This window comes from Macaca fascicularis, chromosome 14 (assembly GCF_037993035.2).
Source record: "Macaca fascicularis isolate 582-1 chromosome 14, T2T-MFA8v1.1".
NCBI classification, from domain to species: Eukaryota; Metazoa; Chordata; class Mammalia; order Primates; family Cercopithecidae; genus Macaca; species Macaca fascicularis.
The window spans coordinates 93,141,402-93,153,934 of NC_088388.1; the positions used below are offsets into that span (position 1 = coordinate 93,141,402).

The following is a 12,533-nucleotide window of genomic DNA, read 5'->3' on the forward strand; positions in this document are numbered from 1 at the left end:
TCACGCGGAGCTCCTGGAAGGGTCCAGCGCTCCCTCTGCAAGGGACCGTCTGTCTACACCGCTCGATTGGCCTTTTACGGCACTGACTCTTCTTTGAAGTTTTTACAGCTCCTTCTAACCCATTTCACTGTGTTGGAAATGTTAGGGGTGGGGCGTAAAGGGGGCCATCCCGTCCACAGAAAGAGTTGCTTGCAGAAATGATTTTAAAATTCCCGGGTGCCAGGACGTGAGGAGAATGCGGCCGGGAGGGACGGGAGAATTTTCAAAGGTGCCGTTCAGCGGGAAAATCCCTTTGTCGGAGAGCGGGCCCGAGGGGCGCGGGATGCAGCCGCGCCCACCCCGCCTCGCGTCACCGCGTCTCCGGAAGCTCCACGCCCCTGGGTACTCGGTTTCCCCGGATGGTTCCGGAAGAGCGCGGCGCGGCTGGCAGAGAGCGCAGGGCAGGCCCGGAGGCCTCTTCGGCAGCCGGGGCGACGCGTAGGCGCAGGGCCAGAGGGAAGCGCTTTGTCTCGCGCGTGGTTCCCGCGCCTGCGGGCGCGCGGGAGAGGCGCGAATCCGAGTGCCGCGCGCGCCCCGGGGACTTACACCGGCTGAGCGCGCGAGGTGGGACCGCAGGAACCGGAGCGCCCGGGTCTCCGCCCCGCCCCGCCGGCGGCGGAGGCAGCGAGCGCGAGAGCCCAGCGGGGTCGCTGGGAGCCGGAGGCACCGAGACACAAAGGCAGGCGGGATGCGAGAGCATCTGGGGAGCAGGCAAAGGGAAAGCGAAAGCCGCACGCCCGGCCAGTGACAGGGTGAAGGAGCCGCGCAGCTCTCCAGACGCCGGCAGTACCAAGTCCTGCCTGGCCGAGCCTGGCGCGCCGCAGCCATGGCCATCGCCCACCTGGCCACGGAGTACGTGTTCTCGGATTTCTTGCTGAAGGAGCCCACCGAGCCTAAGTTCAAGGGGCTGCGACTGGAGCTGGCCGTGGACAAGATGGTTACGTGCATTGCCGTGGGGCTGCCGCTGCTGCTCATCTCGCTGGCCTTCGCGCAGGAGATCTCGATTGGTAAGCCTCGCCCAGGACGGAGGGGAGTGGCCGCCCCGGTCTGGCCCGGTGAGCTGCGATTTTACGGCTCACAGGCCCGAGCCTGGGCACGCCCAGCTGTGATGGTAGTGAGCGTCAGGAAGGACAGTGGTCCCGGTTTTATGGTCCAAAGCGTTCTTTGCCCAGGTGTTTGTTTCATTGGTACCCTGGTCTACTCTGCTCGCATCCTCAGTTCTTTTGTTCCTTATGCCCCACTGATCGGATTGTGGCTTACAGTTTATGTTCCACCCTTAGAATGGGCACCTTGCCACCAGATTTGCCAAAAATAGCAGTGTCCCCGTTTTTCACCCCTGTCTCCTACGTACTTGTGCAACCGCTTAAAATTTTGCGTCAGAGAAGTTCCTGAGTGGCTACATGGAGAATGTGAAGACCGGTGCTCCATGAGAAGTGTGTTCTTTCACTATCTTACATATAATTGGTGTTTGCTGAGATCTTAGCTCTCTAGGGTTGTGCATGATGGGAAATATCTGCACTTGGCAGGCATTAGAGGGATCCTCCACTTGGACGGTCTTAAGAATGTGAGATGAACAAGTCCCCTTCCTGTAAATTCTCATTTGAGCTTCATAACTGTTGTGTGAGATTGGAAAGTCTGGTGGTTTGGGCAGGATCATGTGGCTATGTGGCTTATCTTCCTCATCAGCTGTTCTGACTTTCCACACAGGAGAGAGTGTTTATGAACCAACAGGAAGGTAGTGCAGGAAGGTTAAATACAGTTCTGTGGCAGGGGGAAGAGAGAGGACCCATTGCAACTGGACTTTGGGAAAACTTTGTCAGAGGGTGGGTGGGATTTGGATAAGCAGGAGTAAGACCTTTGTTAAGGTTTTGAGATGGCAGAGAATGTTATATGTTCCTGGAAAGAGAGACACAGTGACCGTCCTAGCCAAAGCAGGAGGATAAGTCAGAGTTCCTGGAGTCCGAGAGTGAATATGGGCCTGGGTCAGCCTGGAACAGAAGAGTGTAGGCTGATGGTTTCAGAACTGTGAAGTTATTGTTTGAGCAGAGGACAGACTGGTTGAAAACAGCACTAAGTAAATACTAGCCTGATGGTGGCATTTAGGGTCTGGGAAGAAGGTGAGAGGATGGGTCCTGGAGGGCTGAGTGCCAGAGAGCAAGGCATCAGTTGAAGTCTTGTGCACAGCAGGTGTGAAGAGTGGAAGAAAACGGGTGGGTGATTGCTGTGAGATCAAGGAGTATATAAGCAGCACTTGAGTACCTAGTTTTTCATAGGCCATGAAGGGCAGTACTGGTTGAACGCGCTGTGGAGGTTGTATGTCTGGCTGATTGGAGTGTGGTGTTGGTGGGAATTGTGAAGTTGAGGGAAGAGTTGATTAGGAAAGAGTGACGGTGAGTGTGATTTTGCAGTCTGCAGCATTAAGTTGTTCAGTTTCGCAGGAAGTTGCCAAATTCATGGTGGAAAATAAGTTTTTCATTTTCCTGCATTTGCATAGACATAGTCATCGGGATTTTCTTTAACTTTCCATTTGACAGTGAATTGAGGCTTCCAGCTGAAAGGAAACCACCAAGTAGCATGAGTCATGGAGATAATCTCTCCCTTCAGTCAATTCCTCCTTCAGTACTGGCTGTGTGCTGAACTCGGCGCTGACCTCCAAGCACCGGGGAGTAAAAGAGGCATGGTCCCTGTCTTGGAGGTGCACGTCTTGGGTACCTGGTTGGGACAGAAAGGCAGGAGGGAGGAGTTAGTCACCCTCTATGACTAATCTCCACCTCTAGCGCGTGTACTAGAGGGACTCTAAGGCACCTGCACCTGTAATGCCTTAGATACATCTAAATTGGTGGGCTGAGAGGTATTTTGGGGGTATTGGCAGTGGTTTTACCTAGCAAGAGTCTGAGGTCGTGCTGTGTGCATAGCACTGTGTGCATAGCACTGTGTGCTGAGGGAGGTGGGAAAGGATTTTGAGACCTTGTTCTTGCCCTGCCTTCTCCCTGCCCTGTGACAATTTACTATGCAGTTGGGCACTAGAACATATCTATTAGCAGGTAACACCATTCAGCTGTGTGTAAGTCAGCACCCAGACAGGTGTTGAGCTATGAGCTCCAGGCTGGTGAAGGTTGGCAGGCACTTGGGTGAGGAGCTATTGAGCAGACGCCCATGTTTTCTGAAGTGTTTTCAGGAGTTCCAGGGGAGGACAGACATGTAGGATGAAGCTAACAGGACCAGGGAAGACCTATTAGATCAGGTATACATTTAGATAAAACCAGAAGAAGGGCTTTTGAGAAGAGGGGAGAGGTACATAGACTAATACATGGAGTTGGTACAGTGAGAGGGATCATGTTATGCAGCATTTAATTTTGTGTAGTTAGTAGTATGCACTCAGCCAAAAGAGATGAGAACAACAATAAAGGGAGAGTGAAGTAATTGAAATGGAGCTGGCACTTTGCCCACCATATTGGTCAATGAACACAAGCCCCAGGAAGACGCTGAGATAAGGCCGGCAGACTTAAAACATGGCTTCATCCTCCCTCTGCTGATAATTACTCCTTCCCTCTTTGGTGCTTGGAATACTGTTTTGTTGAACTTAATACAGAGCTTTATAACCTGTCTATGCATGTTTTGCATGGAGATTGAAACTACTCTATAAACATTTGTTGAGTGAATGAAAAGTGATAGCTTTTGGCATCATCAGACGTTGTTGATTGATTCTGGTGTGCATGATGCTGTACCTTGGCAATGGGGTGTCAGACACACGTAGGACTTAAGAATCTTTTCTCTGGAAGCACAGTCTAGTGGAGAAGTTGAACGCATAACCCTCCTAATACAGGATTCATGAAACCTGGGCAGTGTCCGAAGTGTATACTAAAGCCTAATGCTGTGGGAAGGCAGAAGGAAGGGTTTTTTTCTGACTCAGGAACGGTAAGGGTTTCAGGGCAGAGTTGGCCCCTGAGTCAGGACTCCAAGTGTGTGGAGCAGTGTTGGCTGAAGCTGAGATGTGCGAGACAACCTGTGGCCGCTGGAGCTTTAGCGGCATAGTCACATGAAGAGGTGGAAGCCAAAGTAAGGGTCCAGGGGCTCCACGTGAAAGAGGGCACAGCAAATCCCATTGTTTTCCTGTTTGTGTTGGGCTGTGTGTGTATATATATAAAATTAGAAACGAGAAAGTCAACCGTAATTACATGTTTTTCCTTTTTCCACCTGTATGATAAACTGGTATATATAAGAATTCATCTCTTGTGATATAAAATCCCCTCAAGCGTAAAATAAATTATATTTTCCAGTGACTTCCCCAAAATTAAATTCTCTGTCAACTGGTGTTTGGTGAAATAGGATTCAAGTTGAAACTTTGTGGTGATTTTTCCTTTAAATAAATGATTTTTTACTTTAAAGGTAATCCATTAAATCAAAACTGTGCATGGATTGTGTTTTAGATTTAAGAGCAGGTCCTCTGCGGGGGTGGGAGTGTTGCAGGTTAGAGAGAGGGAATGTCTTCATGTGATAAAATACTTGGCTTCATATTAAAGGCTTCCCTTTAGTCTTTGGCCTGTTCTCTTAGTAGTTCAGCCCACTGGGCTCCTCTCAGAAAAGAGGGACAGAGACCCATGGGCATGGCAGCGAGCTGACCTTTATCAAGCCCTGCCAGGTGGCAGCATGGTGGCTGCAGGTGAAGCATCCACTCCTTGGAGGTTCTGGCCCCTCCCCTCCCACAGCAGTTCACACAGGTCCCACGTGATAGCCCCCACACTGGGGCTGCCTGGGCTGGTGGGGACTGTGTTGGGGACAGAGAGCAGAAGGGACTCTGCCTTGCTCATTCACCAGATCTTGGTCTGTCTGCCCACAATCACAGGTTGAGGGTCACTGCAGAAGTAATGTGGTCTGGCGGGGGCATAGCAAGGTTGATGCCATGGTCAAGGTGGAGGGCAACTTCGGTAGTCTTTGCGGCAGCCTGTGGTCCGCAGCCACTCATTGGTCCAGATCTGCCCTGTGATAGTGAGAATTACAAGCAGAAACACTCCTGAGGGAGTGGCAAGGAGACTCTTCTGAGTTGTGCCTGGGAGCATTTTGAAGGCTTTTAGACAGTGAGATACTAAGGACTGAATGTAGGAACTAAAATGTGCACCTGTCTGGTTAGGCCTGATACTTCTACTCAGCCTTTCTAAAATACCGCAGGCCTGCTTCCCCTGAGATTCAGTTGGGTAGGGGGAAAATAAGTGACACACAGCGAAAGACAGTTTAAATTTAATTGTGACTTTGGGCTAGAAAAGCTGTGTGGTGGGAGCCAGAGAAGGGAGAATCAGTGGTGTCACCAGCCCTCGTTTTTCCTTCCTCTTGCCTTCCATCACGTCTTGCCCTCAACAAGTGCTCCATAGAAATTTAGTGAAGAAAGTGCTAGAGCACACTAGGGAACTCCCCCAGAGTGGCTGTGCTGAGGGAATGGACGGGTTGTTCTGGATAAGGGTCCTAGTTGCCTGGAAGTGCGCCCTCTGAGTGCCATTTAATGATACAAGTGCTATCCTGGGTCAGGCCTGTCCTGGCCACCTCCCAGACACCTGCCTCTGATGATAGCAGTTAAGGATGCACGTCACCCTGATAGGTAAGTTGTCTCACTTGATTTATAAGCTCAGATTATATTGCATGTGCCTCAGATTCCTTTTTGTGTTATTTTTGTGATGAGGAAGAATCTGTGTTCAGAGTGCAGAATGGCTGTACTGTGGAAGAAGGATGAGCGTGATCTATGTGGCTTGGGTACCCTGAGGCTGTGCCTCGAGGCCCTTCATTTCTAACACATCTGCTGTCAGGTGCCTCTAGAGGTGCAGCACATTTCATTGAGGGGGAGAGGTTTAGGAAATGGCTGGGCGACACCTTGTGTAGAATATAAGCATGATTGCATGACGTGACCTTCAAGCCCTGAAATTCTAGAAGTATTTCTCTCAAGTTATGAATTCCGTTAGTGTGCTGCAGTTATGGACTGAATGTTTGTGTCTCCCAACCCCAAAATTCATATGTCAAAGCCCCGATCCCCAGTGTGATGCTAATTGGAGATCCCTTTGGGAGGTAATTAGGTTTGGATAAGGTCATGGGAGTGGGACCTTCATGATGGGATGCCCTTAGAGAAAGAGGAAATCCCTCTTTCTCTCTCTCCTCCCCCTTCCTCTCTCTCTCCCTCTCTCTCTCTCTCTCCCACTATTCCCCTTCCTCTCTTCTTCCCTCTTCCTCTCTCCACAAGTGTGGCCACAAGGAAAGGTGTATGAGCACACGGGGAGAAGGGGGCCATCTGCAAACCAGGAAAAGAGCTCTCATCAGACACCGAATCTGCTGGCACCTTGATCTTGAACTTCCCAGACTGTGAGAAAATAACTGTTGTTTAAGCCACCCAGTCTGTGGGGTTTTCTTACAGCAGCCTAGATTAAGACAAAACTGTCAACGACCAGACTCTAAATGGGATTCATGTTCAAGGGGTCTTTTGACAGGGCCTCCTGTGCCCTGTGCTTAGAGCTGTACGAGGCCCGAGGCCTCAGGGGCTGCTTTGATTCCCTGGTGCCTCACGTGGCACATATCCCCTGGGAAGGAGAGCCCCTGTCTCCTGCCAGGATGTTTCTTGCCCTAAGTCTGGCTGGCTGGACCAGGTGGGGAGCTGGGGCAGCCAGTAGTCTACTAGGGAAAGGGTGTCTGGTCAGCCGGGGACCCTGCCTCCCTCCCCGACTGACCTCCCAGTGGGCAACCACCGTTCTGGGCAGAGAAGGACTTGGTCTTTCTGAGTTAGCGCTGCTCTTTTGCTATCATTACAGGGCAGGTGTTGGACCAGCCCCAGTGAGCCAAAGGACAGATATAACTGCAGCTGCTTCCAATATGGTTTACTTGGAGTTCCCCTTTCACTTCCTGCAACTGAGTCAGCGACTGGGTGGCTTAAGTTATCTACTCTGTTGTGGCTGAATTTAGACCTGTCTTTGGGAATATCTTCAGGCTGCTTTTTAGCATGTACCAGCTGGCAAAGCAGATCGATTCTTTTCAGGGTTGTCTATCAGAGTGGGCCAATATTTAGGGTCTCATGGCATAGGTCCTATAATAGAACATCTTCAACTCACACTTAACCAAAGAGCCAAGAGAGACTCCTAACCCCTCCAGAAGGATGCGTGCTGTCCAGAGAGTCTACTGTTGGATACATGTTTTACTTTGTTAATGCTTTTCTTGTACAAATAGTACCTAAATACATTATCATGGTAAAGGATTCGTAAATCTCTTTCACCATGTGCTGAAGGTAGGTGGACACTTTGTGCAGCCTTATTGCTGTACTTTGTCTGTATTAACATAAAGTGTACAGCTTATTTTGTTTTTCTCACTTAGTATGTTTGCAGAGCTTTCCGAGCCAGTACGTAGGTGTCACCTCACTGTTTTATAATAGAAGAGTATTCCATAGCTTAGAACATACTTATAATTCATATAAGCAGTCCACTAATGATGGACATTTACATTCTCTCAAAAGTTCTACTCACACATAAAGCTTGTTTGTATGAAAATCTTTGTAAATATTTATCTCCTGCCAACATTAAAAGGAAAGGAGACTGCAGCAGTATCAGTTTCCAGAAGGACGAAATCATTTTCCAGAATAGTTTTGCATTCCTGCATTCCTATTTGAAATAAGTGGAAAAACAAAACAAAACACTACCCTGTACACTATACTCCCGCAAAATGTGACTGCATTAGAAGTTTGGAAGAAGCATTTTGATGTGCCCTTGGTTTTAAGAAAGAAAGGGCCTCCTTCAGGGGGTAGAATTGCAACTTTAAGTTGAACTTCATGATACATGTTCTCATAACACTCTAAGTTTCCTTTCTAACATTTACCACAACTTGAATTTAGGTAATTACTTGCATACTTATTTGTTGAATACTGTAAGTTCATTTAGGGCAGGGACCATGTGTCCTTAAAACTTGATACATAGAAGTATTAGGTGGCTCCCACATTGCTATGAAGAAATACCAGAGACTGGGTTATTTATAAAGAAAGGTTTATGTGGCTCATGGTTTTGCAGGCTGTACAGGAAACCTAGTGGCTTCTGCTTGGCTTCTGGGGAGGCCTCAGAAAACAGTCATGGTGGAAGGCAAACAGGGAGCAGGCACGTCTTATATGCCAAAAGCAGGAGCAAGAAAGAGTGGGGGGAGGTGTTACACATTTCTAGTGGCTCACACCTATAATCCCAGTACTTTGGGAGGCTGAGGTGGGTGGATCATGAGGTCAAGAGATCAAGACCATCCTGGCCAACATGGTGAAACTGCGTCTCTACGAAAAATACAAAAAAATTAGCCGGACGTGGTGGGGCATGCCTGTAGTCCCAGCTACTCGGGAGGCTGAGGCAGGAGAATCACTTGAACCCGGGAAGTGGAGGTTGCAGTGAGCTGAGATCGTGCCACTGCACTCCAGCCTGGTGACAGAGTGAGGCTCCGTCTCAAGAAATAATAATAATAATAATAATAATAATAGACAAATAGATAAAACCTGAAAATAGGTCTTAGGACCTTCATGGATTCTAGGTTTGGATTAGCAACATCCCTTTAAAAAACCATGCAAACACCTTTTTTTTTTTGCAGTGGTTGCTTCCTTGGATTGCATCCTTGTCAAACCCCTAACTGAGACAGTGGGGGCTTGATCCGAAGTAGAGAAGGGGAGGCAGTTTGGGGGCATTTGCCCTGGCTGAGCTAGGATCTCTGGGTGAGGCAGGCCCAGCTTCATGCCATGGGGTTTCTGAGAGCAGCAGGGAGACATTAGTTGCTTGGGGAGAAGGGGGCCTAAAGAGAATCTGCCATCTGCTTGGTACCAGGTGCACCTGTAGGGGATGAAAAGGGTGGTGGGGAGGGGACCCCGTTTTTTTTTTTTTTTTTTTTAAATAAATTCTCTATATAGCTCACACTCCTTTTTAAAATATAAATATTTATATATGTATATTATATGATTATAAAGATAAAACTTACTCTAGAAAATACAGAAGAGAAAATAGCGGTAAATCTATAATACCACCTGGGATAACCACTATTCTATCTTGGTCTATTTTCCCCCAGGAATATATGTACAGGAGAGATATATATATATATCTCCAGTAACTTTTAAAAAGTTTAAAAAAAAACAGACACCTAAGTCAAGGCCATGTTACCATGTTCTTAAATTGTCGTACACTTGATTTTTCTGTTGGCAGTCACGTAGAATGTTGTGCAAATGTGTCAAAATTTAACTGTTTCACAATTTTTGTAATATAAATAGCATTGCGAAGAACACTCCTGTATATAATAAACCACCTCTCTAAAGATCTCAGTATTTCAATAGATTGTATAATTCTAATTACAAGGTCAAAGTATACGCAGACATTTTTAAGACTTGGCCGGTGTGGTTGAGTTGCCCTCTGGATAGACCCCCAATGGACACTTCTCCCCACAGCTGAGGGAGTGGCTTTCGTCACAGCTGGCAAAAGTTAGTGGATTATCGTCCACAGTTTAATAGGTGAACAAAGGTGTGCCATTGTTTTAAGTCACATTTATTCAGTTACAGCACTGAATGTTTTTTCATATGTATTTTTTCCATTTATATGATTCTGTGAGTTGTCTGTTCTTATCTTTTGCTTATTTTTCCAAGGGGATGTTGGTTTCTCAATGGGTTTTATTAACTGTTTCTATGTTTCGAATATTTTCTAGCTAGCCTTTATTGTATTTTCTTTTCCAGTTATCAATCTCCTTTGAATTCTGTTTATGTTAAGCATTTTCGTTTTTTAATTTTTAATTTTCATGGGTATGTAAAGGTATATATTCATGGGGTATGGAGATATTTTGACACAGGCATACAATGTGTAGTCATCACATCAGGAGAAATTGGATATCATCACCTCAAGTATTTATCCTTTGTTACAAACAATCCAGTTATACTCTTTTAGTTATCTTAAAATGTAAAATTAAGTTATTATTGACTACAGTCACCCTGTTGTGCTATCAAATACTGGATCTTATTCATTCTTTCTATTTTTATGCCCATTAACCACCCCCATTTCCCCGATGCCATCCCTCAGTAACCTTTACAGTATAAGTTTTGATAAGCAGAAATTATTTTAAGTCATTAAAACTACCCATCTTTTAATCATTTCTTCAGTTCCATTATGATTAGACTGTCATAGCCCATCCTTAGATCTATCAACTTTTTAAAATGATCTTTAATGATTTTATATGAACATTACCTCTACACTCTGTTTTGTTCTTTTGGTGCTATAAGTCAAGACTCTAGCTGATCATCCCCTCATTGTCATTTATTGAGGAACCTGTTCTTTATTCATTGATCTGTGATGATTTCCCAATCATATAGTCAACTCAAGTAAGTGAGCCTATTTTTGGGCTTTTTATGTTGTTCCACTGGTCTGTTAATTTTCATGAAAATACCAGACCATCCATTTTGTCACTGCTTTCATACTGGCTTGTTTTTATATGTGATACCTAGGTATCAGATATTTTTACCTAGGTATCTGTAATTTACCAGATACCTAGGTAAATTACAGTTATAAAATATTAGAACCATGAGCAGGGAAACTGAAGCTCAGCAATCTAAGTGAGTGACTTGCTTGACACCAATTGTCACATCTCCTTAGATTAATTTGTCATAATATATTAAATATTTAAAAGGCTCTTGAATTAATGGAAGAGCATCATTATCAGCAGGATCCTTACTGGTAACTTGTCAGGCTATCTAACTATTGGACTTTTTAAAATATTATAGTTATGAGGAACACTATTTTGATATATAATAAATATTTATTTGGTCTTTGGTTTCCCAGCACTCTGCTGATGAGGTCACTGATGGCAGTGGTCTTCTGGGTAGCCTTGTGAACCAGGCTTGTTGCCAAGGGAACCAACCATGTGATTAGAGGGTTGAGACCCTCAGCCCCAACCCCTGACCTCACGGGAGGGGAGAGGGGCTGAAGCTTGAGTTGATCACTGGTGGCTCATGGTCTACAACCATGCCTCCATAGAAACCCAGGGAGAGGGTTCAGAGGGCATCCAGGTTACATCCACGCTGGGAGGGTTGTGCATCCCACCTCCATGGGGACAGAAGCTCCTTCACTCAGGACCCTTCTGAACCTCGCTCTGTGTATCTCTTCACCTGTCTGTTCATTTGTATCCTTTAAAAGATCCTTTTTCGTAAATTGACAGTAGTAAGTAAAGGGTTTGCCTTAGTTTGTGAGTCACTCTAGCAGAATGAACCCTAGGAAGCAGTTGTGGGACTCCTCAATTTATAGCTGGTTGGTCAGAAGTTCTATTACTGCTGTTCTTGTAATTTTGGGAAGCTGTAATAGATAATGGATGGGCTAAATAGAGTAGAAATGCTTTGAAAAAGATTACAACTTTGAGATCGGTTCAGAAGGTGGTGAATATTTTAGTATGAAGGATAAATAGGCTATACATGGACTCGGCGCTTCAGCTAATGAGACAGACCCATTCATGGGCACCCCATGGCTGTCCTGGGGTGCTCACTGCATCGGTCCCAGCAGGTCCCCCCACCTTACTGCTGGTATGGCAGTGGAGGGAATTTTCCAGATTAATTTTAATTTGCCAAATGTCTATATATGTCAAAGTTCAGACATTAAGAGGAAAAATTAAAGCCCTACCCTTTTTTGTGGACACACCTCAATCTCAGTTTCTTCCCCAGAGGTAACTACTGTTCCCGTTTAGTGCATATTCTTTTACAGTGCTCATTTTTTTGCAATTTGCTCATTTATCTTTAGTATGTCCCAGAGATATCTTCATGTTAGTGCATGCAGATCTGCCTCATCTTTTTAAATGTGCCACAATTTTCCATCATGTGACTATACCTCAGTTCATTTAACCATCTGTTTATGGGCTAGTATGTTCCTTCCACTTTTTCCTACTACAAACAGTGGTTCAGTGAACATCCTTGCATGTATTTCTTCGTGCAGAATGTGTTTCTCTAGAGCCGTGGTTCTCAAACATTTTGGTGTTAGGACCCCTTTACACCCTTAAAATTTCTTGAGGATTCCAAAGAGCTTTTGTTGTCTATTGGTATTTATCATATTAGAAATTAAAACTGATAGATTTTAAAATATTTATTGATTGATTTGAAGTAAACCCATTACATGTTCAGGTGTAACATTTTTATGAAAAATAATTATAAAACAAAAACTTAGCAGTAAGAGTAGCATTGTTTTCTGTCTTTGAAAATCTACTTAATGTTTCATTTCATAGTAGATGACTGGATTCTGGGTTCTCGTTCATTATGTTGTGATAACCCACCTCAATAGCCTCTAAAACTGCACTGCGTACAGTCATGAGAGAACGAGAGTAGAAAGGCAAGTAACAACGCAGTATCGTGAACGTAGGTTTAATGTCATGAACCTCCTGGAAAGGTCTCAGGTTCCAGGGTTTCCAGACCACATTTTGAGAACCATTGCTCTAGTGGAGTTTGAAGTCAGAGGATAAAAGTTGTGCACATTTTAAATTGAAAAGGC

General features: G+C 45.5%; 1 protein-coding gene across 1 annotated transcript in view; it reads left to right on the forward strand.

Annotated features, from left to right (window-relative positions):
- The first annotated feature begins 396 nt into the window (after nt 1-396).
- The window catches only part of PANX1 (pannexin 1), a 59,786-nt gene continuing 47,649 nt past the window's right edge, over nt 397-12,533 (forward strand). The window contains exon 1 of the mRNA XM_005579370.4: nt 397-1,046. Coding sequence (XP_005579427.2) covers nt 866-1,046 — 181 coding nt within the window. The 5' untranslated portion in view covers nt 397-865. The remainder of the gene's footprint in view (nt 1,047-12,533) is intronic.